The sequence below is a fragment of the Mytilus edulis genome, chromosome 10, assembly GCF_963676685.1.
Source record: "Mytilus edulis chromosome 10, xbMytEdul2.2, whole genome shotgun sequence".
Lineage (NCBI taxonomy): Eukaryota > Metazoa > Mollusca > Bivalvia > Mytilida > Mytilidae > Mytilus > Mytilus edulis.
Genome location: NC_092353.1, coordinates 72,983,899 through 73,007,585, shown reverse-complemented (window position 1 = coordinate 73,007,585; position 23,687 = coordinate 72,983,899). Strand labels below are relative to the sequence as shown.

General features: G+C 32.1%; 1 protein-coding gene across 1 annotated transcript; it reads right to left on the bottom strand.

Annotated features, from left to right (window-relative positions):
• Positions 1-4,650: 4,650 nt before the first annotated feature.
• On the bottom strand, positions 4,651-10,453 carry LOC139491838 (uncharacterized). Its single transcript, XM_071279730.1, has 7 exons — positions 10,292-10,453; positions 9,836-9,922; positions 9,177-9,317; positions 8,350-8,460; positions 7,443-7,641; positions 5,699-5,807; positions 4,651-4,880 (listed from the first exon to the last, which is right to left on the bottom strand). The coding sequence occupies exons 2-7, from the start codon at positions 9,899-9,901 to the stop codon at positions 4,730-4,732; spliced, it is 777 nt and encodes a 258-aa protein (XP_071135831.1). The 5' UTR covers positions 9,902-9,922; positions 10,292-10,453; the 3' UTR covers positions 4,651-4,729.
• Between the last annotated feature and the right edge of the window lie 13,234 nt (positions 10,454-23,687).

The window sequence follows — 23,687 nt, the reverse complement described above, 5'->3', positions numbered from 1 at the left end:
TTTCTCTTTATAAATTTCTGATATACATGTGACATTGAGAAATTATTGTTTGTTTGCAGTCTGATAACTCAACCCGCACTCAAAAGTGATTGTTTCACGAATTCAGCATCTTTGATACATTCATTATTTTCGTTATTCATACCAAATCCATCATCAAGATATAAAACTATTTTTATACCATTTTTTCTCCAATACTTGACCAATGGTCTGAGACACTTTGTAAATATGTATGGACCCGTTGAAAGACCAAATGCTAAAACAGTGAAGCAATAAAATTTACCTTCCCACGAAAAACCTAGATACGTGTGCTGCTGTGGACATATATCCAAATGAAAATAACCAGATTTCAAATCAAATTTATACAGATAATCATTTTTCTGAAAGTATTGCACAGCTATTTTCCAATCTTCAAATTTAATCTTTTCCTTTTTCACCGATAAATTCAAAGTGCTCAAATCTAAAATTAGACGCCTTTTCCCAGACTTTTGAGTAGTTACACTGAGCGGATTGACAATGTAAGGTTGAAATGGGACCTCAATGACGCAACCTGAAAGAACAAGTTCATTTACAGATTTGCTAACAAAATCATCATTCTTAAGAGCAGATTTGTTATTTTTCATGTACAGGCTCGAAGGAGTATCAATAAATGGAATAAGATAACCATTTTTCAGTGTGTCTAAAATAAAAGAATTAGCACCAATATGCTCCCAGTACTGAATACTTTTAGCTAACCTTCCCTTTACACCAGAGAAAATACCCGTGTTAGATTTGATATTTTCAAAAAATCTTACTTGTCAAATCTCAATATCATGATTTTAACAATAATCACTATCAAATTCAGAAAATAAATATAAATACTTATCATTAACTAACTGTTCATTGTTAATTGTTCTGTTGTGTATTGTTGAAGTTGAACTGGTTGCATTTGACAAGTGGACAGTTCTTCCTCCAGTGGCCAAATTGCTTACAGGCATGGAACATATCGTGCAGGGACGGCTCACGCCGCCCGCTGCCGGCTCGAAAGGGCGGCGGGTTCTGACGCTGATACTGATCGGAATAATAAGGATTAGGAGCAGTTTCAACGGGAGCCGGTCTAGAAGTTGTCTTGTAGGGATTTGGGAGACGGGATTTGTCTTTAGTCGAACACATGGCTCTGGACTCCGCCTGGCGGATTTTCTTTTCATCTTCAGAGTCTGAAGCGATAACATTTGCTTCATACTCTCTGACAGTAGCCCAACCACCGGCTGAAGTATCTGCTATGCGTATCAGTTTGTTTCTGTCCTTAACCTTATCTATGAGGTCTATGATGATACGTAAAACCTTGGTTTCGGAACGGGGAACAAAGCTATAAACCTTGTTTAACTCGGTAATAGTTTCCTCGTTAAATTTGTATTGTATTTTGTTGACCTCGTGCTTGAATTTAAGGGAAACCTCTTCTTTTAACTTTTTTGAATTTACGTCCTTTTCACGGACCAAATCTGATTTAAGATCTACTTACTTATTGTCAAAATACACTTAAAAGTTCAAAAGTATCAGCTAAATCACGGCGCTCTTCTACTATGTGGTTGCTACTTTGTGATTTTGAAATGTGTGAATGCTCAGTCTCACCTTCAGACATTGGACTTCCTTCTCTATTCTCAGACATACTCAGGTTAAGCACAAGCTTACAACTTTACTGCACCAAAAGCGAACCTCGAATGACAATATCTTTAATTTACAAAACCGCCAAAAGTATAGCACGGAATATTTGAAATGACCTTATTCAAATATTATGGTCAGTTCTAACTCGACCAATGAAAAACATTTAACCTATTATATACTTTCAAACACGTGTAAATTTATAAACAAATACACGTGGTAATGTTTACATACCGGTGTACATAACTTTAATAAATATATTTAATGTTCCCATTCTAAAAGACAATAACAATCAAAACAAAGACTCACAAAACCAAAGGACATTTACATCAACAGTTATAAATAATAATTAAGAAACAACACAAACTCCACTAAAAACCGGGAGTGAAATCAGGTGATCCGGAAGGGTAAGCATTTGCTGCAACGTATACGGCATCCGTCGTGTTATTTCTTTGTTCAGTTCGGTAATGATGGAAGGTTATTATGACTGAGGAAGAATATCAGATATGATTTCTGACACATTTTTGTCATAATGGCCAATCATCTCATGATGGCGACCGTAAAATTTCTTGAGTGATGACCTTAATTTGATTGATTCATAGCCCTGTCTTTTGAGAAAGTAGTATTTTCGCTTCATTAATCCCTCTTCAGCGAAACCCTGTAGCCTCAGAGTGATCCAAAGAACATGACGGTGGATATTGAATTGATAGTGATTGTAGCAGACCAACGGGTTTCTGCACTGAATGATTTTGCAGGTGAATTTGATAAACATATTTTAGGATTCACATGTGTAGTAGGAAATGCTTGCTAATTTGTTCACACCTGGTTTTGCTCCTGATTATGATAATACATGTATAGATGTTTGTGAAGTTTCCTTTTTTAGCTCACCTGGCCCGAATGACCTAGTGAGCTTTTCTCATCACTCGGTGTCCGTCCGTCGTCCGTCGTTCGTCGTTCGTTCTTCTCCTCTGAAACAACTGGGTCTAATTTAACCAAACTTGGCAACACTCATCATTATGGTATCTAGTTAAAAAAAATGTGTCCGATGACCCCGCCTTGGAACCATTATGGCCAACATGATTAAGAATAGAACATAGGAGTAAAATGCAGTTTTTGGTTTATATCTCCGAAACTAAAGCAATTAGAGCCAATCGAATTGGTGGCAAACATGTTCATCAGATTAAGATTTATCTGCCCTGAAATTTTAAGACGAATCCGACAATCTATTGTTGAATTGCTACCCCTGAGTTAGTAATTTTATGGAAATTTTGCAGTTTTTTGTCATTATCTTAGATATCATTATAATATCTAATATCCAATACTACTAATTATGATTTTAACCTTATTTTACATGATTTCCAAAGCATCAGTAAATACAGGTGAACGACACAGCCTCTAGTCAATTGTATTTTTTTTTGTGCGTCCCACATTCGTTTACCCATGTTCATGATCTTGCGTCTTTTGATACTACTTTTGAAAACACATGATCTACGCAAGTATCTTCTATTAATGATTGACTGAGTGTGTGTGTGTGTATGTGTGTGTATAGTTTATGTGTCTATTAGGGAAAAAAAACCTCTGTTTTTGAAAACCCTCAGGCTAGATCAATGACAATAAATAAATTTCTCAAACGGTTAAACTATTGCTAAGATTGGAACTATGTAAACAAAATATCAATTACATATATTTTTGTTTGTTTTACATCTGAAAAGAGGGGTTATATCTTGCACTAAACATCTAAACATAAGCTCAGGTATTTCACATCCAATCTTTTATGGTAATATTCTTTATAAAGCACAAAATTGTCAGTATTCACCTCAGAAGCTAACATAACCTTTAAATAGACCTATTAAGAAGGGACATAGTTACGATACTGTTGTCAGGTAATTAAAGATTGCATAGTTCAGATTTGGTACACTTTGGAGCAGCAGAATCAGTGGAAAAGATATCTGTTCTTTCGCATAATCCTTTGTGACAGGTAAGCTAAAATATAGTGGGTAAAAATATTTTCAATATCCGTGGTATTAGAATGAACCGTCACATGAATTAATGGAAATTATTTACTTGTTATTATCTTAGGATATTTGATTTGACCTATGTCAGTGATTGAACCAACGAACCCCTTTACCGGGAACATTACCGACCATGCTAAATGTACGCTACTGGTGCGGTCAGATATTTTCAGCTACAAATATGTTTAATTCTAAGGTACAAATCTCGAACAAAGATGCTTGCAAAATAGGCTTAAATTATTGTAAAATCATGTTTATTCCTTTGTTTTTTTTGTCTATCTTACGTTCTTTTATTCTTTTTTTATTGATTGATTTGTGTTACGGTTCTCTTTATAATAAATCCTGCAAAAGAGAAGTGCAAAATACCAAAAGGAACATTTAAACTCAATTAATCGCCATGGCAAAAACAAGACAAGACCCTCAGACAAACAAAAGTACATAAAACATAACATAGAACCCCAACAAAACATCGAGGGTGATCTCAGGTGCTCCAGAAGGCGGCTCTCTGTCATGTTGTTCATATTAGTACATACCCGGACGTAAAGAAAAAATATATAATATGGAAAAAAACTATGACAGTAAACTGGTAACAACCTTACTATACATTTCGGGACTTGTTTAGCCGACTATGCGGTATGGGCTTTGCTGATGGTTGAAGGCCGTACGGTGACTTATATTTGTTTATTTCTATGTCTATTTGTCTCTTGTGAAGAGTTGTCTCATTGGCAATCATACCACATCTTCTTTTTAAATTAACTATACAATTATTTAATAGATTCATAATAGTTTTCATTCTAACAAATTTAGCCTTGATATTGCCTCATGTGAAATATCGAATTTTGAACAATATCTAATATCCTATTCATATTTCAATTCAAGCTTTTTTTTAAAATATTGTAGACTATTTGTATCTACAAATCACTGCCATGTGTATAATGTTCCAATATGTAGACCTAAATCACCAGTAAGAAGATAACCATTATGATAAAACAAAACATAACATTTGCAAAATTATTTTATTAAGATGAAAATATAATTTTGCTTGTTCCAATTTTTGGAAGAATAACACTTGATATATTCTACCATCCCATACTCATACACTGACAATCACCGCTTGCTAGATTGATGGATGTAACCCAAGAACAACATATGCACCTATGAACCAGTGGTGAAATAATGTGAACATTATTACAATCTCTGAATACAATCACTCTGTTTATCATTGCTTGCCTGAAAAATATCAACGTAAATGATGTTACCGTATTGCACAACAAATGTTGTAAACGTTTGTTATATATTGCTTAATCGATCTTGTCATGTAACGCACTTTTCCTTTCATTACGGCTCAGTCTTTATTCAGTGAGTAAAATAAATGAAGTCTGGAAAAAGAAATGATGCGTATCATAATTTTGACACAGTGAAAACGTTTTTTTCCATCGATTGTAGATAAGTCATTGAATAAACCTACATATTTTATATATTGTATATAGGTTTTCAAAAGTAATAATTTACACATCTTAGTTGTATTCCTTAAGTTTGTGACATCTTTCACTATGCCAAATTTCATGCTTTTACCATAAAGTGATCAATTATTCTGATATCCGATGAGTTTTTTAGAGAACGTTTTCTCATATTCGAGAAACTTTTTGATTGATTTATCGTTGATTGCTGAAAGTTCAGTTTGAAGTACTAAGATTAAATTATTGATAATTTTTTTTATATTAACCGATGTCGGTTTATTCAAAGATATCTTTTTTTCAAGATCAAAGAGGGACGAAAGATACCAAACGGACAGTGTCAAACTCATAGATTGCCTGAATGCATAGACATTAAAAAAAATCTTTCACCAAATATTCAGAATTAGCTCGGGATATACCTAATCCTATTTCGATAAAATTGATATGATTGTTGATAAATCGTCTCTTCTAAAGAGTACCAATCACAATGCAGGATTCGTAAAGAATTCAGGTCCTCGAAAGAAGTAGAGATAGATTACCGAGAAGAACCGAAATAATCAGGTTAAGTATGAATGGTAATTTGTCACTCACCTTTGACATATTCTAAGATGATTGCTTCTCCGTCCAGAATCAATACCGTACACAACCTTCATCCTGCAGTCATTATTAAAAATGTCGAGTCCTCTTTTAGCACGATGTTCTAAATAAAAAGTACCACAACTATTAGAGCTTTCTCTTTCATATCCATAAAAAAACATCAATTATATAACAAGAAATGTCCCAAAGGATATTCCCGTTAAAAAGCTTAACATTTATTTGATTAAGAAAAATAGCCCAATCGCCCAAGCAAAATACATCATTCATTCACTGTGACAATACACCATATACTTGAAGTCATAAACATTTGTTTTTTCAAAAGATGTGGAGAATCTTGCTTCGGTTATTTTTGCATGGGTATAGAAACCCTAATATTTGGAATTTTAATATTTTATAATCAGTACATTTACTTAGCATGACTATATATATGATTTCTTGGTAGCTGATCAGTCGGAAACCAGGTTGAAATAGAACAAAAGAATCGAAGCTCTTTGTTAGAGAAGGCGATAAATGTTTACTGTATTGTTTACTATAGTGACCAAATTTTTAAAAGTAAATAGAAACAAACAAAATTGCAGTTTTCTTCTCAATTACGAGAGGTTTTATTTTAAAAACACCATTTGCATAAGTTTTCAATTTATCTAGTACATAGTTAAGCAGAACAATTAGATATCAAGTCGACGACATAGAAATCTTTCAAGTTGGATGAAGAAAATGCATAACCTCCAATTTTTATGAAAAAATTACCACGGACGGAAAACATATCAATCTATTAGTTCAGTAATTTTCGTGTCTGCCCTTCCATTATGTGACTGAAGAAAAAATTCCAAAAAATGGGTAACAAAAAGAGAAAATCGAATGCACCTTTTTGTGTTAGGGCGTGTTTGAGTTGAGTATTTTGTCTTGATATCGTACAAAGTAAGAATATTTCATACATCGTCTCGCTTCAGATTCTATCATTTTTATATATTAAAGCTACAGGTTGACTTTATAACACAAAAGAATCACAGTACTAAAAGATGAAATATATGGGTCAAGTGAAATACCTATCTAATGAGTCACAAAAACAGAGAAGGTGTGTTCGAATAGCTGTTTTTTTACTGAAAGTACTTGACGACAGTCTTTCAAGTTGGATGATGAAAATGCATATCTTCGAAAAATTCTAATTTTTTGTGTGTTATTACTAGGGTTTATAGTCTTCATACACTAAAAAAATCTAGTCTGCCCTTCCACGAAATATTTAATTAAATTTTTTTTAAATGTTTATGAATTTTCGAAAATTCCACCTGACAACCGATCAGACAATAGTTTTAAGTTGAATCAATGCAGACAAGATTATTAACTGATGCTCATTAGCTAGTTGATACATTTGTCTTTTAAAATACAACTAACATATAAGGATCGTAGTGGTGCAATATGGATAAATTTATCGGTTTCCAAGAGCAATATTGGTAGCGCGTCATCCCTACAATGGCTTCCATTTCTACGATTGTGAAAATGAACTGGCGTAATGGGGAGATAATTTTGACGAAGTAGACTCCTGACTGTGATAACACACTTACGGTACCAATATTTCTTTACTAGATGTTCAATTTGACAATAGCAGTCTCTTCACTGATGTCCGACGACAAACTATTTAAAAATACATAATTTAAAAGATAAAACGGTAACCTTAGGGACGTACAAACTCATTAAAGCTTCCATAATTCTTATTTGAGACGCAGAATATTTTTGTTACCTGTGGAGTGAGTCATATTGTATACTTCAGCATCTTGAGGTATCTTCTTTTCCTTGTACAGTGGGTATTCAAAATTCTGATAAAATTCTTTGACAGCTCCTTTGAGGAAAGTAGGTTGAATGACGTCATGATTATCGGCATAGTACATTTCCGTGACAACTTCCCCATCTGCACTGATTATGCTTTTATCGCCTTTATTCTTAAAAAAACAGTTTAACAGATTAAAATTAACCCTATCTATTTACTGCAAAAGATTCAAACGTCGACACTGATAGTTCTTTAGTAATGCTTGAGGCCAAGCATAGTCTGTAGATCTAACTATTCATTTATATCTAGACTGAAAACACATGTTTTTTCTTATCTTTTAAAAAGACAAAAGAATAATAAAAACCTATATTTCAGCTGATTATTTTTAAATTAAAATAATGTCATACCTACACTTAAAAGCTCTTCGAATATGTTTTAAATCAGAGGTTATATAAATTTGTCATTATTATATAGTAATTATATGGAAAATGAAAACTAAATGTGAAATAAATCACTGATGACTTGTTTGAATTCCTTTCAGTAATAGCAAATCAAAAATGAATCGCGATCTTATTTCCATTCTCAATTTTATTATAAAATTATATTTTCCGAGTTGTATCCATATAAAACTTCCCGAATTGGATATTTTGTATTATATACATGCATTTATACATATTAGGGTAACTGAGAATAAATGACATGAAGTCGAAATATTCGCAAAACTGAACGGATGCCATATGTGCATTAAGATCTATTCATTTACCCTTCCAGAGCACCTGATATAACCAAACGCTGTAGACGATACAAGTTCCTCAAGAAGAGTAAGCAGGTACAAACGTAGCATATGTCATAGTAATAAACACATTGTTAATATTCATACCCAGCTATGAATAAACGCCTCTGTTATTTGTCCAGCATCTACTGTGTGTTCTCTGTCTATATCACTAACTCTACACTGATTTATGGATGGGAGACATGTCAACTGTTGACCCTATAACACAATACTATAGTGTCAATCAAAAAGTAATAAGATGTTAGTTTACTAGCCAATCGTCAGGCTAGTAGATATTTAAGCCATTTGAATTGGCATGGTATGAACGACTTTTCTGGGGAGAATGAGTTACAATATTAACAAATTAAAATCCTTTGAAATGTTAATTTTCAACATGGGAAGTTAATCAACATAAACAATAACAGACGTAAGTATTTTCAGTGAGACAAGTATCTATTAAAACCGTGGAAATGATATAAATGAAAATATCAAAAGCTGAACTTCACCTAAATAGAAATTAAAAGTATTCGTATGTAAAATGACTGGCTTATTAATGTCGTTGTTACCAAGTTATACCTACCAAAAATGTTTTTTTTATTAATCAATATTATTATCTTTAAAATCATTTTATTTCGAAAAAATGACCGGAGAAGAATTTTAAAATGTAACTTGTTAAAGTAAAATGTAGTTGGGTTTACTGTTATTTGCGTAATACAAGATACAGGACTTTGTTTTAGTATTATTACTTCAGTCTCCGGTGCACAGAGTTCATATATCCGTTAATTATAAGCTCTTCATTTATAACACTCAATATGACTTATAATGTGCTAGAAAAGAGGGACGAAAGATACCAAAGGGACAGTCAAGTATTGTACAGAACAGATATGATCTCTGCTCTGGAGATTGAAATACTCAATATGTGTTATACTACAAACCTGACGGAAGTCTTGTATTTTGTAGGATTCGATAACATCATTGTGTGCTGGTGTATGACTCTTCACTATATTCTTTTCGAGATTGGTTTCTATGTTTTCCAAATACTTTGCCTCCCCATCAATTATTTGATAATCAAATTTCTGAAAACGATCGAAATTCATCAATTTCAAACGCTAAAAATAAGTCGTATTATAGCATATGCATGATATTATATATAATCTAATATATATAAGGCGGTAACACAAACACAAAAAACAATAAATAAAGTACGAAACAAGGAACTCTGACTATTAAACGAAAGACAAGTAGAAGAAAGGCTACCTCGGTTGACAATTTAGTCGAAATACATGTCAGTATATGACAAAAGGTAGAAGCCATCAACAGGAAAATAAGGTACCATGGAAGCATGTTAAGTATTAATTTTATCAAGATGTAGACTTGCATATCCAACTTCAAACAAATGTTTGTGTTATATCGCAAAGGTTTGCGTTTGTGTTATTAAACATAGGAAAAAATGTAAAAAAAAATAGTTGTGTGGCGCTAATATACTTCCGTACAAATGTGTTAATACAAAAAACAAAATAATACATAAAAGAAAATTGTCATATATCAGATATGTGTCCAACTTGTTAATGATCTGACATAGAAATATACATACCATATCAAAAGCCATGACAGCAGACAGGAACAAAAATTCAAAGACAATAATCATTATTCTTCCCATGTTTAAAGGTTATTTTTAATTCTGCAATGAAATTTAAATTATTAGTTCTTATTAATGAAATCGTTATAAAGCTAAGACAATTTAGACACAGTTTTTATTGAAGGTCTATTATTTACAGGAAGAACGTTTTTTAAGAAAATATTAATAAAAAAAATAGTCGGACTTGCTTATTAATTCAGTGTGAAAGAAGATACCTGGTAAATGTTGATTTTTTTTTATTATTCCGTAATGTTTACTTCCAATAAACAGCACTCAAAAAAATAATAACTTGATTTTACTATGCTTTCCAAAAACATTTAAGCAGATATAAAATATCATTTAAATTATAACTGTGTAAATGGTACAATTATGAACTCTAGTAAATAATCTATAGATTTCGAAACTACTTACCTTTGCAATCTCTTCTCAAGTTCGAAATGAAAGAAATCATGAATGCTTTTATGTTAACCAACCAGGATGCAGATTCTGCTTCTGAGAACATATAAAGTACGAATATTCTGTTAATCTATAAATTATTCGCCACCTAAGCATATTTTGAAGACCTTCATTAACTTGACGACGTGTAAAGTGGAATGAAGAAGTCATACCAGCATTGACCTAGAAACCTTCTTTGATGTGATCGTCTATGATTAAGTATTTTGCGAATTCATAACTATCAACGCCCTGTGAAAAACAATTTATTAGAAAGATTCCTCACATCTACAAACATGATAATTCAGGTCACATTTTTAATGATTGTGTCTTTGTTAAAGGACTTTAAAAAAACTTTTCCTTGGAGTTTGTTAGTTTATTTGTTACCCTTTTGCTGCTGTTTTTGTTGGTTGCTGTCTGACACATATTTATTTTTTGTATAGTGTTGTACAATGAATAGGTAGATAGATTTCTGGCTTTATTGTGCCAGTTCGGAACTATTAAAAACTTGGGAAGAGGTACTAGATTTGTGAACAGTTGATAGCATCACCTTCCTTATGATGATAGCTGTATCATTGATAGTCATACCATATATCGTTATTTTCATATTTTGGAGTTGTTGTGGATTGCCACTTTATTTTCAGGTGACATTGTATTGTCTTTTTAATGTATACATTTAAACCCAGTGTATATCAATCTTAGTAGTCTACAATGTATTTCTGTCGAAACTTAATTTTGGCTTAATTGATCAGTTCATTTAGTTTAATGTTAAAATTTACATTGATGACATCTAAACGGGGTACATGTACTATAACTTGTCCTGTTTTGGCCTTTTTAACATTTTGATTCCAACAAGTGAAGAATAACTGTCCTATTCCTGACTTGGTACATGAGACAGACACATTTTGATATCAAGATTTCGTTACCTGGGAAAGGACACACAACTGTTTGTAGCTCCCACCGACGTACTAACTATGTTACTCCCGGAGAGAAGAATCAAAGAGCGTACAGTTATTTATAATTAATTATTGGATGATAGGATCTCCCCCATACAGGGAATTATTTACGAATTTCACCTAAAAACAGATAAAAAACATTTGTGCTTTGAGATATATGTTTTGACTAAGAAATTTATTACTGCTATGAAATGGTATTATCCTACAACTGCCAAATTCAAGTGATTATTTTTTTCGACCCTTTTTTATATATAACCGGATGTGACATACTATGATTTGGTGGTATTACACCTATACAAACTAACATTTTTGAAAAAATATTGCTTTTAACGTTTTTCGTCGTAATCAAGTGTTAAATATTTTCTTTATAACAATTACGGAAGTCTGCAATGATAAATTCGATGAGGTTCCAAGTGGCATTAAGTATGCATAAGAAGATTGCTTAATAGTGTTTAACTAATGCAAGTTCATCATTTTTTGTTCAAGTGTTCAGCAAATTTATGACATTTATAACCATCGCCTCGACATAAATAAATATTTCTAATTAACACACATCGAAAAACAAAATATGTTTGAGCTACAAATAGATATGTGAAGGACATTGTGTTTGGTTTCTTTCATTTGAGACCGTTAAATATATTTTAGTGTACATAATTTTTCCCAATCTGCTTGATTGATAAGTTTTAGTTGGTGCTTCATATCTATATTATATATTTTTTGATTTTTTATAATCTTTTTTATGTATTTTGTTGTTGTTGTTTTATTTTGGTTCTTTTTTCGTTTTTTGTCAAGCCTGCGACTTTTGTCACAGAAAGCACGACATAGGGATAGTGATTCTGCAGCGGCGGCGTTAGCTAATTTCTTAAAAGCTTTATATTTTAGAAGGTGGAAGACCTGGATGCTTCATACTTTGTATATATATGCCTCATGTTACCAAGTTTCCGTCAGTGAATGTCCAATGTCATTGACCTCATTTTCATGGTTCAGTGGCTACTTAAAAAAAGTAAACATTTCTTGTAATGTTAAATTCTCTCTTATTACAAGTAATAGGATAACTATATTTAGTATGTGCATACCTTACAAGGTCCTCATGCCCGTCAGACAGTTTTTTTACCTTGACCTCATTTCATGGATCAGTGGACAAGGTTAAGCTTTGGTGGTCAAGACCATATCTCATATACTTTAAGCAATATGTCTAGATTATTCGGTGTATGGAAGGACTGTAAGGTGTACTTGTCCAACTGGCAGGTGTCATCTATCCTAGACCTCATTTTCATGATTCAGTGGTTATAGTTAAGTTTTTGTGTTTTGTTTTGTTTTTCTCGTACTGTATGCAATAGGTCACGCGCTTCTGGCGTACTAAATTATCATTCTGGTACCTTTGATAACGATTAACACCACTGGGTCGATGCCACTGATGGTGGATGTTTCGTCCCCGAGGGTATCACCAGCCCAGTAGTCAACACTTCGGTGTTGACATGAATATCAATAATGTGGTCATTTTTATAAATTTCTTGTTCACAAAACTTTGAATTTTTCGAAAAACTAAGGATTTTCTTATCCCAGGCATAACTTTTTGAAATTTTGGATCCTCAATGCTCTTCAACTTTGTACTTGTTTGGCTTTATAAATATTTTCATATGAGCGTAACTTATGAGTCTTATTTAGACGAAACGCGCGTCTGGCGTACTAAATTATAATTCTGGTACCTTTGATAACTATCTACTATATTTGGTGTATGGAATGATTGTAAGGTGTACATGTCTAGCTGGCAGGTGTCATCTGACCTTGACCTCATTTTCATGGTTAAGTGGTCAAAGTTAAGTTTTTGAGTTTTGGTCTTTTTTTCTATTACTATATGCAATAGGTCAAATGTATTTGGTGTATGGAAAAACATTTATGATCTATATCTCAGTCGCGCCGTTTCAATTTGCCCTTGACCTCATTTTCACAGTTCATTGCTCACTGTTAAGTTTTTGTGTTTTGGTCTGTGTTTCTTAAACTATAAGCAATAGGTCAACTTTATTTGTTGTATGGAAGCATTGTTAGCAGTACATGTCTGCCTGGCATGGTTTATCTGACCTTGACCTTATTTTCATATGGTTCATTGGTCAATAAAATTGAGAATGGAAATGGAGAATGTGTCAAAGCGACAACAACCCAACCATATAGTAGACAACAGCCGAAGGCCACCAATGGGTCTTGAATGTAGCGAGAAACTCCCGCACCTGGAGGCGTCCTTCAGCTGGCCCCTAAACAAATATTCATACTAGTTCAGTGATAATGGACGTCATACTAAACTCCGAGTTATACACAAGAAACTAAAATTAAATATCATACCAGACCAACAAAGGCCAGAGGCTCCTGACTTGGGACAGGCGCAAATTTGCGGCGGGGTTAAACATGTTTTTTTGAGATCTCAACCCTCCCCCTCTACATCTAGCCAATGTAGAAAAACAAATGCACAACAATACGCAAAGTACAACCCAGTTTAAAAGAAGTCCAAGTCCGTTGTCAGAATATGAAACAAAAGAAAATAAACAAAATGACATTAATACATATATAACAACAGACTACTAGCAGTTTCTGACATGCCAGCTCCAGATAGATATAGGAAGCTGTGGTGTGAGTGCCAATGAGACAAATCTCCATCCAAAAAACAATTTTAAAAAAGTAAACCATTATAGGTCAATGTACGGCCTTCAACACGGAGCCTTGGCTCACACCGAAGAACAAGCTATAAAGGGCCCCAAAATTAATAGTGTAAAACCATTCAAACGGAAAAACCAACGGTCTAATCTATATAAAATAAAAAAACAAGAAACGAGAAACAGATGTTTAGTTTTCTTGGTAAATGTGAAGTTTATGTGACAGTTGTAATAAAGCTTTATATTAAGAACTATCAACATAATATCAATGATTAGTAAAGTAGGCGAGACATTTCAGCGTATGCACTCTTGTTATATTTATTTTTTAATGTGATGCGCCTAATTTTGATCAATGACGTGATTGTTGTTATTTTATAATGCGCTTTACAAATACTGTACTAATTTCGTAATAGCCGCAAGGTTTCAATACAAATATCGATTTTGTCATAAGCAAATTAAAATATAACTAAATTTGTATTCTTCTCAATCGAGATGTATAAATTCCCATCCATGTTAACTTTTTTTCTATATAGAGGTTAACTTCGAACTGTCCTACTGCCTGTTGATTCTGTTATTTTTTGCAGTGCACAAGTCATGTCTTCCTTGACTGTCCATGACGTTGAAATACTAAATCCCTTGGTAGTTAAATTTAGTCTCTGATGCATGATTTTATATTATTAATTAAGTTTGCTTTTAACTAGCTTTCAGAAACTGCGAGTATTCTCAAATCCTAAATTCGTGTAACTTTCACCTGTTGATGCAAATTGTAATGCTTTTTTGTTATTTAATGTTTACCTATTAAGTGTTACATCTCGTCTCTCTCTCTTCATATATACCAGCTATGATACATTGTTTGGTATGACTATACATTTTCACTTCTGTTCGTACTATGAAAAAAAAAAACTATTTCCGTTCTCCATTACTGTATACCGTACAAAAAATATTATCATTTAATTGTGTACATAATTCTATTTGGTAGAATGTTGTTCAATGTCATGGTTATCATTATAAAATTGTATAACATGCCACCCCTTATTTGTTGGCTCACTTGTGTTAATATTTCTTTTGATTGAGTAAAACAATTTGAATTGAAATTTTATAGTGTGTCTTTCTATGTTGTGATGTTACAATGTTATAAAGATAAAGGATGGTACCTATATAAACGTTTAAACCTGCTGCCTTTGTTTGCACCTGCCCTACATGAAAGTCAGAAATCTGATTTTAAGTGGTTGTCGTTTGCTGATGTTGTTCGTAAGTGTTTCTCGTTTTTTTTTTATATATATATGTGACCGTGGCTTTTCCCGTATTAATGGTTTTACACTAGTCATTTATGGGGCCCTTTTTAGCTTGCTGTTCAGTTAGAGACGAGGCTCTCTGTTGAAGACTGTACTTTGACAGTTTGGCAGTCATACCACCTCTTCTTATATCTATAGCTTTGTCCTGAACATGCATAAAATATTTGTATAAATCATAAAAATCATTCAAAATACGTATACGGTCGGACTGTACGCGTACGGTCTGACTAATATTAAGAAGTTGGTCAAGTTTACTAGATACAAATGTATATAACAGATCAACATAACTTATATCTCAAATTAATATAAAAAGTTCAATAGTAATTGAAATAAAAACTTAATATTTTAACTATTTAAAAAAAAATCACGCTTATTAAAATCTGTTAATCTTCTGTATTTAGCATGTCAGTAATTCATTAATTGCAGCTCAGTATGCTCATTGAAATTGAAGTTATCGGAAGTAAGCATAATGTGGGAGGACAATTGTTATAGAATATCTAGGAACTTTACAAAAAAATGCATATGCAAAGGAACATGCATGAACAAAACATGTTAATGTAAAAAAAAATATGACGTTCCTTGTGGTAGCAAGACTATATTGTCACCTTGGGCCAGAGTAACAAAATAGGATTCCGATATACTATTAAACAAATATTTAATGTCAATTTGTTCGCTTATTCACTTCATCCATCTATTTGTAATAATAACAATTTGTATAACTAAAAATAAAGATTTTGATAAATGTTTGTTTAAAGTTTAACCCATATGATCTCAAAACATGTCTGGTCAGCTGGACCGTACGCGTATACTCATACGGTCCGACCGTACGCGTATGGTCGGACCGTACGAGTATACGCATACGGTCCGGACCGTACGCGTACGGTCCAAATACTCATATGGTCTGGAACACATATACCCTTTCTTCCGAAACAGATACCTGATATGCCTTTTACACTATACAATTGTTTTCACTTTTTCCTCTTCAAGTACAGTCAAGTTATATATATGTATTTAAAAAAAATCTGAATATGACAAGGCATTGTTTATTTTATTTTAACCATTGCTATAATTTGCAAATCTTATGTAAAACATGGCAGTTTACATCATGAATGTGAGAAAGTGTGTGGCAATGACACACCCAATTGAATGAATAAGTAATATGAAGTAAGCATGCATATATGATTTAAAGTTTGTATACTTTATGTCATAAGAATTCTAGAACTTAAACTGGCCATGGCTATACACTAAGAAGCAAATAAGTAGGTTTTTAATCATCTCGGCCAGAGTAACTCACATCTTATCGAAGCTGTGAAACAATTTATCTATACTGCATTTAGTCATAATAGTTAGGTTCCAGTTGGCCATATAGACTTATGAACATAATTAGGAGTGTTCCCAAATGAAGAAAAACTAAAAAAGAAAAGTTAACTTGAGTTAATTATTAATAGTAAATTATTGTATTGATGATATGCAGTTGAGACTTATACTTTACAATGTATATCTCAGTTTAACAGATGGTGTCTACATTATTATGTTATCCCGTATCAGATCAGTTTAATAAGTTTGAAAAACTGATATACATCAATTTGTACTGATGCGAAAAAAGAATAATAAACTAAGGCACTACGTTGACCTATAGATGTAAATGTCTGTGACATTTGGTCTTCAATAGTGAGTTGTCTTAAGTGCAATCATACCACATCTTCTTTTTATAAATAAAGCATCTTTCACTTTCAAATGGAGAATATACATTTAAAATTGACGCAGAATATACTGATACATTCTTGAATTTTTTTTTTATCGAATTAGACGACAGTTGTTTTAGAGATTTGGTTCATGCATTTTATTCTGGATATCAGAATTTTTCATAGTGTTGCGTTGGATTCAGATAACCGATATCTTAGGATACCCCTTATAAATCACGGGATCCCCTATAAATTAAACCATTTTCATATAGCGACTTTTGACTCCGGGTTCTACAATTATTCGACACTGCTACTCTGTGTTAGGACATCCTGGTACTCGATCAATTACGAGCAGTCAAAAAAAGTAAAAATAAAATATATAATCGGTGCAATTTGTGGGGACATTCACTATTTTCCAATGATGTAGCCATGTATAGAAATCATTTAAACAGTTAACTTTCCTTCAAAATTGTACACAGTACAATCTTGAATTTACTTATTTACGTATCTCCTGTTTGATCGAGTACCACATTGAAAGTAATCGGTTACAAAAATATTAATTCCGGAGTCGGTAATATAAGAATTGACTATTTGCCTTTTACTTTTATAAATGATTGTTAACATGGAGGGTGTTATTTTAAATTCGTATTAAAGGATACTATGAATTGTTATTTAAAAAATGTTATTCAGCAAGTGATAAAAAATTATATATAGAAAAGTGAGGTTTTTAATACTTACACCGAACTTCCTTGACTTATTCACTTATGACCAATTGATAACACTTAAACTAATACTAGTAAACAATTATTTCACAACCTAAATTGATAATACAAGCGGCAAAGGTAGAGTATTATTTCATTTTGCTATTCATAAGACATCAAAATATTAATACAGTTTCCTTTTCTTCCCTTTCTACTGAAACAAAAATCCTTCTGTGTCTTTTGTACTTTGCAATTGTAAACACTTTTCCTTGTCACGGACCTTCACGTTTTATATAAGAACTCTAAGTAAAATTCCTTGTATACTAAAAATGTTCTAAATCTGTCGAAGCAGTGTTTATCATGTTTTAACCATTGCATTCATTTGAAAAGCACATTTCCAATAAGAAATACAAAAAGGATATAATCTGATGAGTTAAACCTTATACAATGATTTGTATAGTTCGTTCTTATGTTGACCAGTTACACCATTGTCCCAGATTAGTGAGTGTTGGGATCCCGCTATCGTGTTTAACCCGCCAAATTCTATTTGTAGAATCCCAAGCCAGGAGACTGTAATTCAGTGGTTGTCGTTTTTTGATGTGTTACATATTTGTTTTTTGTTCATTTTTTTGTACACAAATTAGGCCGTTCGTTTTCTTGTTTGAATTGTTTTACATTTGTTATTTCCGGGCCTTTTATAGCTGACTATGCGGTATGGGTTATGCTCATCATTGAAGGCCGTACGGTGACCCATAGTAGTTAATTTGTGAGTCATTTGGTCTCGTGTGGAGAGTTGTCTCATTTGCAATCATACCACATCTTCTTTTTTATATATTAAGTAAGCATGTATTTAGTTTAAGATTTGTATTCTTTGTATTTGAAGAATTCTAAAATTCCAGTCTATATCAAAAGAGGCGAATGATAATATTTTCTGATACATGAATTTGTGCATAAATTCTATATTTTGAATATCTTGAAATAATTTTTGCCCAAACGTGAAGGTACAAATTAGACACAATATAAGGTGTAAATTAGCCACTAAATATAATGTATTGTTCAAGGTAATTGAAATTCTTAGAATAATACGAAAGTCAATACATAAACCATTGTATAGTTGTCGTAATGTCCTTGAAAATTTTCAAACATAAAATGATATTTAAATTCAATATTTGTTTTATGTATGTAATATATAAGTCGAATATTCTTTAGTTGATATTTCAAAACAGTAAGAAAATCTAGTATGGTAGCCAATGTGATATCTACTGGATTCGAAATGACGTACACATTTGACAGGTTATTGGTCTAATTAGATAGGTCACAGTCAGAGAAAAAGAAGGAGATGTTTAGAACAGATCTGTTGTTATGTGGCAAACATGATGATGGAACTGCGTTAAAGTCTGAAAATCGATACTTTATTTAAATGGTCGAGATGATTTTGTATTCTCATAAGAGTAAATGCACAATTGTTTTTGCAGACTATAAAATACTACATAAGCAAATTTCAATATGTTTTCGTGGAATGCTAGAAAAAACGTGTTTCAATGATATTTTTCTTACAAGATATCTTCCGTGTCCAAAAATCTTATGACCACTTGTATTTACTTGACATATATATCCAAAATAACTCCTCCAAACATAAGTGGCATAAAATTACTGTGAAAATTATTTTACATCCTGGATTAACAGTATTAAAGCGACGACGCCTCACCCATCAGTGGGAAGACTGCAAAAAAGAAAGCGAATCCGAATTCTAAAGTGATATGTTCTAGCGGTATAAGACTTGAATGAATCGGATTGCTTTACTTTTTTTTTATTGTTTTATGTAACCAATAAAGCGAAAAAATAATAACAATCATTAATAAACTAAACTGTAGAGGTTCAAATTATCATTCTGACAAAATTAATGTATAGATAACAATTTATTTGCTATAATTAAATTAATTGTTTATACTTTTTTATATCGAAAAAAAAATTTCGATTTAATTAAGGTGTAAATTCGAGCTTTCACTTACAACCTAGAACTCAAGTGTTAAACTGCAATTGTGAGTAAATTTATGAGTAAACTTTAGTTGATTAATTTGTTTTCCCTAATGTTTTTAGATAGAAATAATTCAACAATGAACCGTTCAGTGATGATTCTGATAAATGCTTTACTTCTGTCCGTTGTCACGGCTTCTATGGATATGGTATGTTTATTTCGTTGTCAGAGCACGCATGAGTTCCCTGCATAACTAAAATACATTGTGTGTGCTTATCATTTATTTTCATACATTCTTATCCGCTACACTTCTTTGATAAACGATAAAAGTTTTTAGACTTAATGTTTGTGAATGTCCTTTTAGTTTATATCACTTATATGGTCATTTTTATAAATTTCCTGTTACAAAACTTCGAATTTTTGACAAACTAATGACTTTTATATCCAAGGAATAGATTACCTTAGCCGTATTTTGCACAACTTAATGGAAATTGTGGTCCTCAATACTGTTCAACTTTTACCTTATTTGGCTTTATAACTGATCTGATCTGAGAGTCACTGATGAGTAATATGTAGACGACAGCGCGTCTGGCGGATTAAATCATAATCATGTTACCTTTGATAACTATTTATACAAACTGTTACTGATAAGGATATTATTTTTAAATCGTAAACAAGTTTATACTGGGATCGTTTGTATTTCACAAATCTGACATTTAAGGGGGCTCGCGGGTCTAAATCAATATTTTTATTTAATATAGGATTTCTCTATATTTTTCTATAAATGAACTTTATCTTATACCCAATAGAAAAATGAAATAAAAAAGATGCGTAAATGAACGCTCACAATCTGCCTTCGAAAGAAGCATACATTTTTGTTAATGTCCTTTTTTTATGTTGAACTAATAGGAGAAATAGCGGTAATATCGAAATAAAAAAAGAACTTAATTATTTAGTTTATGTACAGCTTATTCGAAAACAACAATAAAAAATATAGGTCACCGATGAGTTAAAAAAGATATTTCAATTTTAATGCCAAAAAATGGCATTTTTGCACCAAAGGGAGATAATTTCGAGCTTTTTCAATGATATTTACATTTTAAAAGTCACCTGGGGCCAACACGAATTGATTTTTTGGAAAGATTTTTGTACCATATGATAAAGTATCAACTACTTAAGTTAATAGATAAAATTTGTAATGAAAAATTAATGTTTAATTTTTTTCCCAAAATCTTATATCCGCGAGCCTCCTTAATATATGATATTGCTAAGTAAAGGCTAAATCGTGTCAAATATATTTTGTCATTAGTATAATGTCTCTTTGATTAATGGTTCCAGTTCACATATATAAACTGTATTTGTATTAAATTGTTTATTCAAAGACAAATACACTGTTGTGATCTACATGTAGTTTTGTTTTGAATTTGATATGCCCTCTTCTATCATAGTTCTGTTTTAACATTTTTGATTTCTGACCTGTGAAGTCTCTATTCAGTATTTTTCATAATTTGGTTATCACGTTATAGACGGGAACACAAAATATTTGGAGAATATAGAGACGCATTTAGAAGAGAATACAGTTAAAATTCACACTCCAGCTCATAATGATGTTATGGAATTGTACCTTATCCAAGATTTCCGTCAGGTTTGTAAATAACAATGATTAACAACAACACTATAACCTAGGAGCGGGGATTTATTAACACAACTATCATTACTTACACACTTGAAATAGGTGGTAGCCTTTAAATAAAAATATCACAAAATTGCTAATGGTAACTATAAATAACTTTAGGATGTTCTTATCCCAAGCATACAAACTTAGCCGTATTTGACACAACCTTTTTCAACTTTTGATCTTCAGTGCTGTACAACTTTGTACTTTTTTTCGCTTTCGATCTTTTATATCTGGGCGTCACTGGTGAGTCTTGTGTGGACGAGGCGCGTTTTTGGAGTATTAAATTGTAAACCTGATGATTTTTGTTATTCATTAATCATGTGTTTCTTTGTCTAATACGTTTTCCTATTCATTTGTATTGTAGTCCTGTAATATTATGTTGTCATTTCTATGTTATATTTAACATTGCCATTAAAGTGCGAGGTTTGGCATGCCACAAAACCAGGTTCAACCCACCAGTTTTTCCTTTAAAAATGTCCTGTACCAAGTCAGGAATATGGCCATTGTTATATTATAGTTCGTTTCTGTGTGTGTTACAATTTAACGTTGCGTCGTTTGTTTTCTCTTATTTTGAGTGTAAATTGACATTGCGATAAGACGTGTCACGGTACTTGTCTATCCCAAATTCATGTATTTGGTTTTAATGTTATATTTGTTATTCTCGTGGGATTTTGTCTGATGCTTGGTCCGTTTCTGTGTGTGTTAGTTACATTGTAGTGTTGTGTCGTTGTTCTCCTCTTATATTTATGCGTTTCCCTCAGTTTTAGTTTGTTACCCCGATTTTGTTTTTTGTCCATGGATTTTGAACAGCGGTATACTACTGTTGCCTTTATTTCAATCAAAGTCAACAATTAATTCGTAAAACAATATTTTCATTTTAATTTATAATTTCTGCTTGCTTCAGTCAATATAGATCATATGTGTTTAAGGTCGTTTTAGGACCTATAAAACGAAACCGATTGTCATTCTTTGTCTACTTGCAGTTCATATCGAGTGAGACAAAAACTGCTAACAGTAAATTATAGGACGACGCATTCATTTTTAAAAACGTTGTGCCAATTTCCGTCTATGAAAAGGAAACGATCATGCACTGACAAAAACTATAGTAACGGTACGATATAAACTTTGGAAGTATAAAATCAGAAATGAAATATAAAAGACTATTCATGTCAACACAATGAAAATATTCTTAATAAAATTCATTGGATTTACTTTCACTAGAAACGCTTACGAAATTAATTTGATCCAGTACATTATAAACCTAAAACCATATCTTCCCTAATATGAAGCTTTTTCAAATGTATGAACAAACGAGTATTCATTCTATATTTATCATAAAAGACAAAAAAATTAGTTGAAATCATATAACCGTCTTGAGTGAAATAAAAAGACCGAAAAAGTGCAGTTTTCAGGAATATTTGTCAATTTAATATATACAATTTGTGACCTATACTTTACGTTTTTTTTCTGATTCAATAGACGGAATGATCTCATCCTTCTTCTAGAGACTAAAATCATTAATGTATATTAAAGAGTATTGCGAATTTAAAGATATGCACCTACCAAATATTAATCAGTTGATAAACGACTTAACATTACAGACTGTTCATTATCCTTTAAAATAGTAGCGTTTCTTTACAGGCTCACGAGTTGAAATGTCTTCCTTCCTTGAAACAGTGTAGACTGCGGGACATAGACACAGAAACTACAGGAGACGCCGGTCAAGTAACGGAGGGTTTTATTCACATCTGGGTATGAAATATATTCACCTTGGTTTAAATGTCATATTTTTCAGATTATCAAAAATCGGTTAAAAAACTCTAAAAGGGATTGAAACCGCTGATCGGTATCAATGTGGCTGAAACAAGCAAACTTCAATCAACGTTTTTTTTCATTTGTGATACATTTATTAGTTTTTATAGACTGAGGAACAATTCACAGATTAAAATCCTATGATCGCTATGATCGATATTAATGTGGCTGAAACAAGCAAACTTCAATCAACGTTTCTTTGTTTGTGATACATTTATTAGTTTTTATACACTGAGGAACAATTCACAGATTGAAATCCTGTCTGACACATGTATATTATTGTTGGTCGCATGTGTGTAATCCATTTGATGATTTCTTATTCGATTAAAAACATTGGTCAATTCAAATATTTTAGAAAAGACGATTTTAGAACTGTTTTTTAAATAGTAAATATAATTGCTATATTTCGTAGTGATATACCCATAAATCATTAATTGATGAATTATAAACACCATGCATGTTACGTAAATTAAACACATGTCAGGTCCTTTAATCTTACCGTAATTCATAATTAATGTATAATGCGTCTGTTTATGTGTACGTGTGAATAATAACAAACTCTTTATTTTACAGAACAAAGGAGATAATACCATAAATATTGACAATGACAAAGTGGTGAAGG

What these genes read in the sequence shown, in the direction of transcription:
- LOC139491838 (XM_071279730.1), bottom strand. Translation starts at nt 9,901, where the DNA reads ATGGGAAGAATAATGATTATTGTCTTTGAATTTTTGTTCCTGTCTGCT. An exon ending in CTGTCATGGCTTTTGATATG is followed by an intron (nt 9,318 to 9,835) that starts GTATGTATATTT and finishes GATCGTTTTCAG; the next exon opens with AAATTTGATTATCAAATAAT. An exon ending in CAATATGACTCACTCCACAG is followed by an intron (nt 5,808 to 7,442) that starts GTAACAAAAATA and finishes CTTTTTATTTAG; the next exon opens with AACATCGTGCTAAAAGAGGA.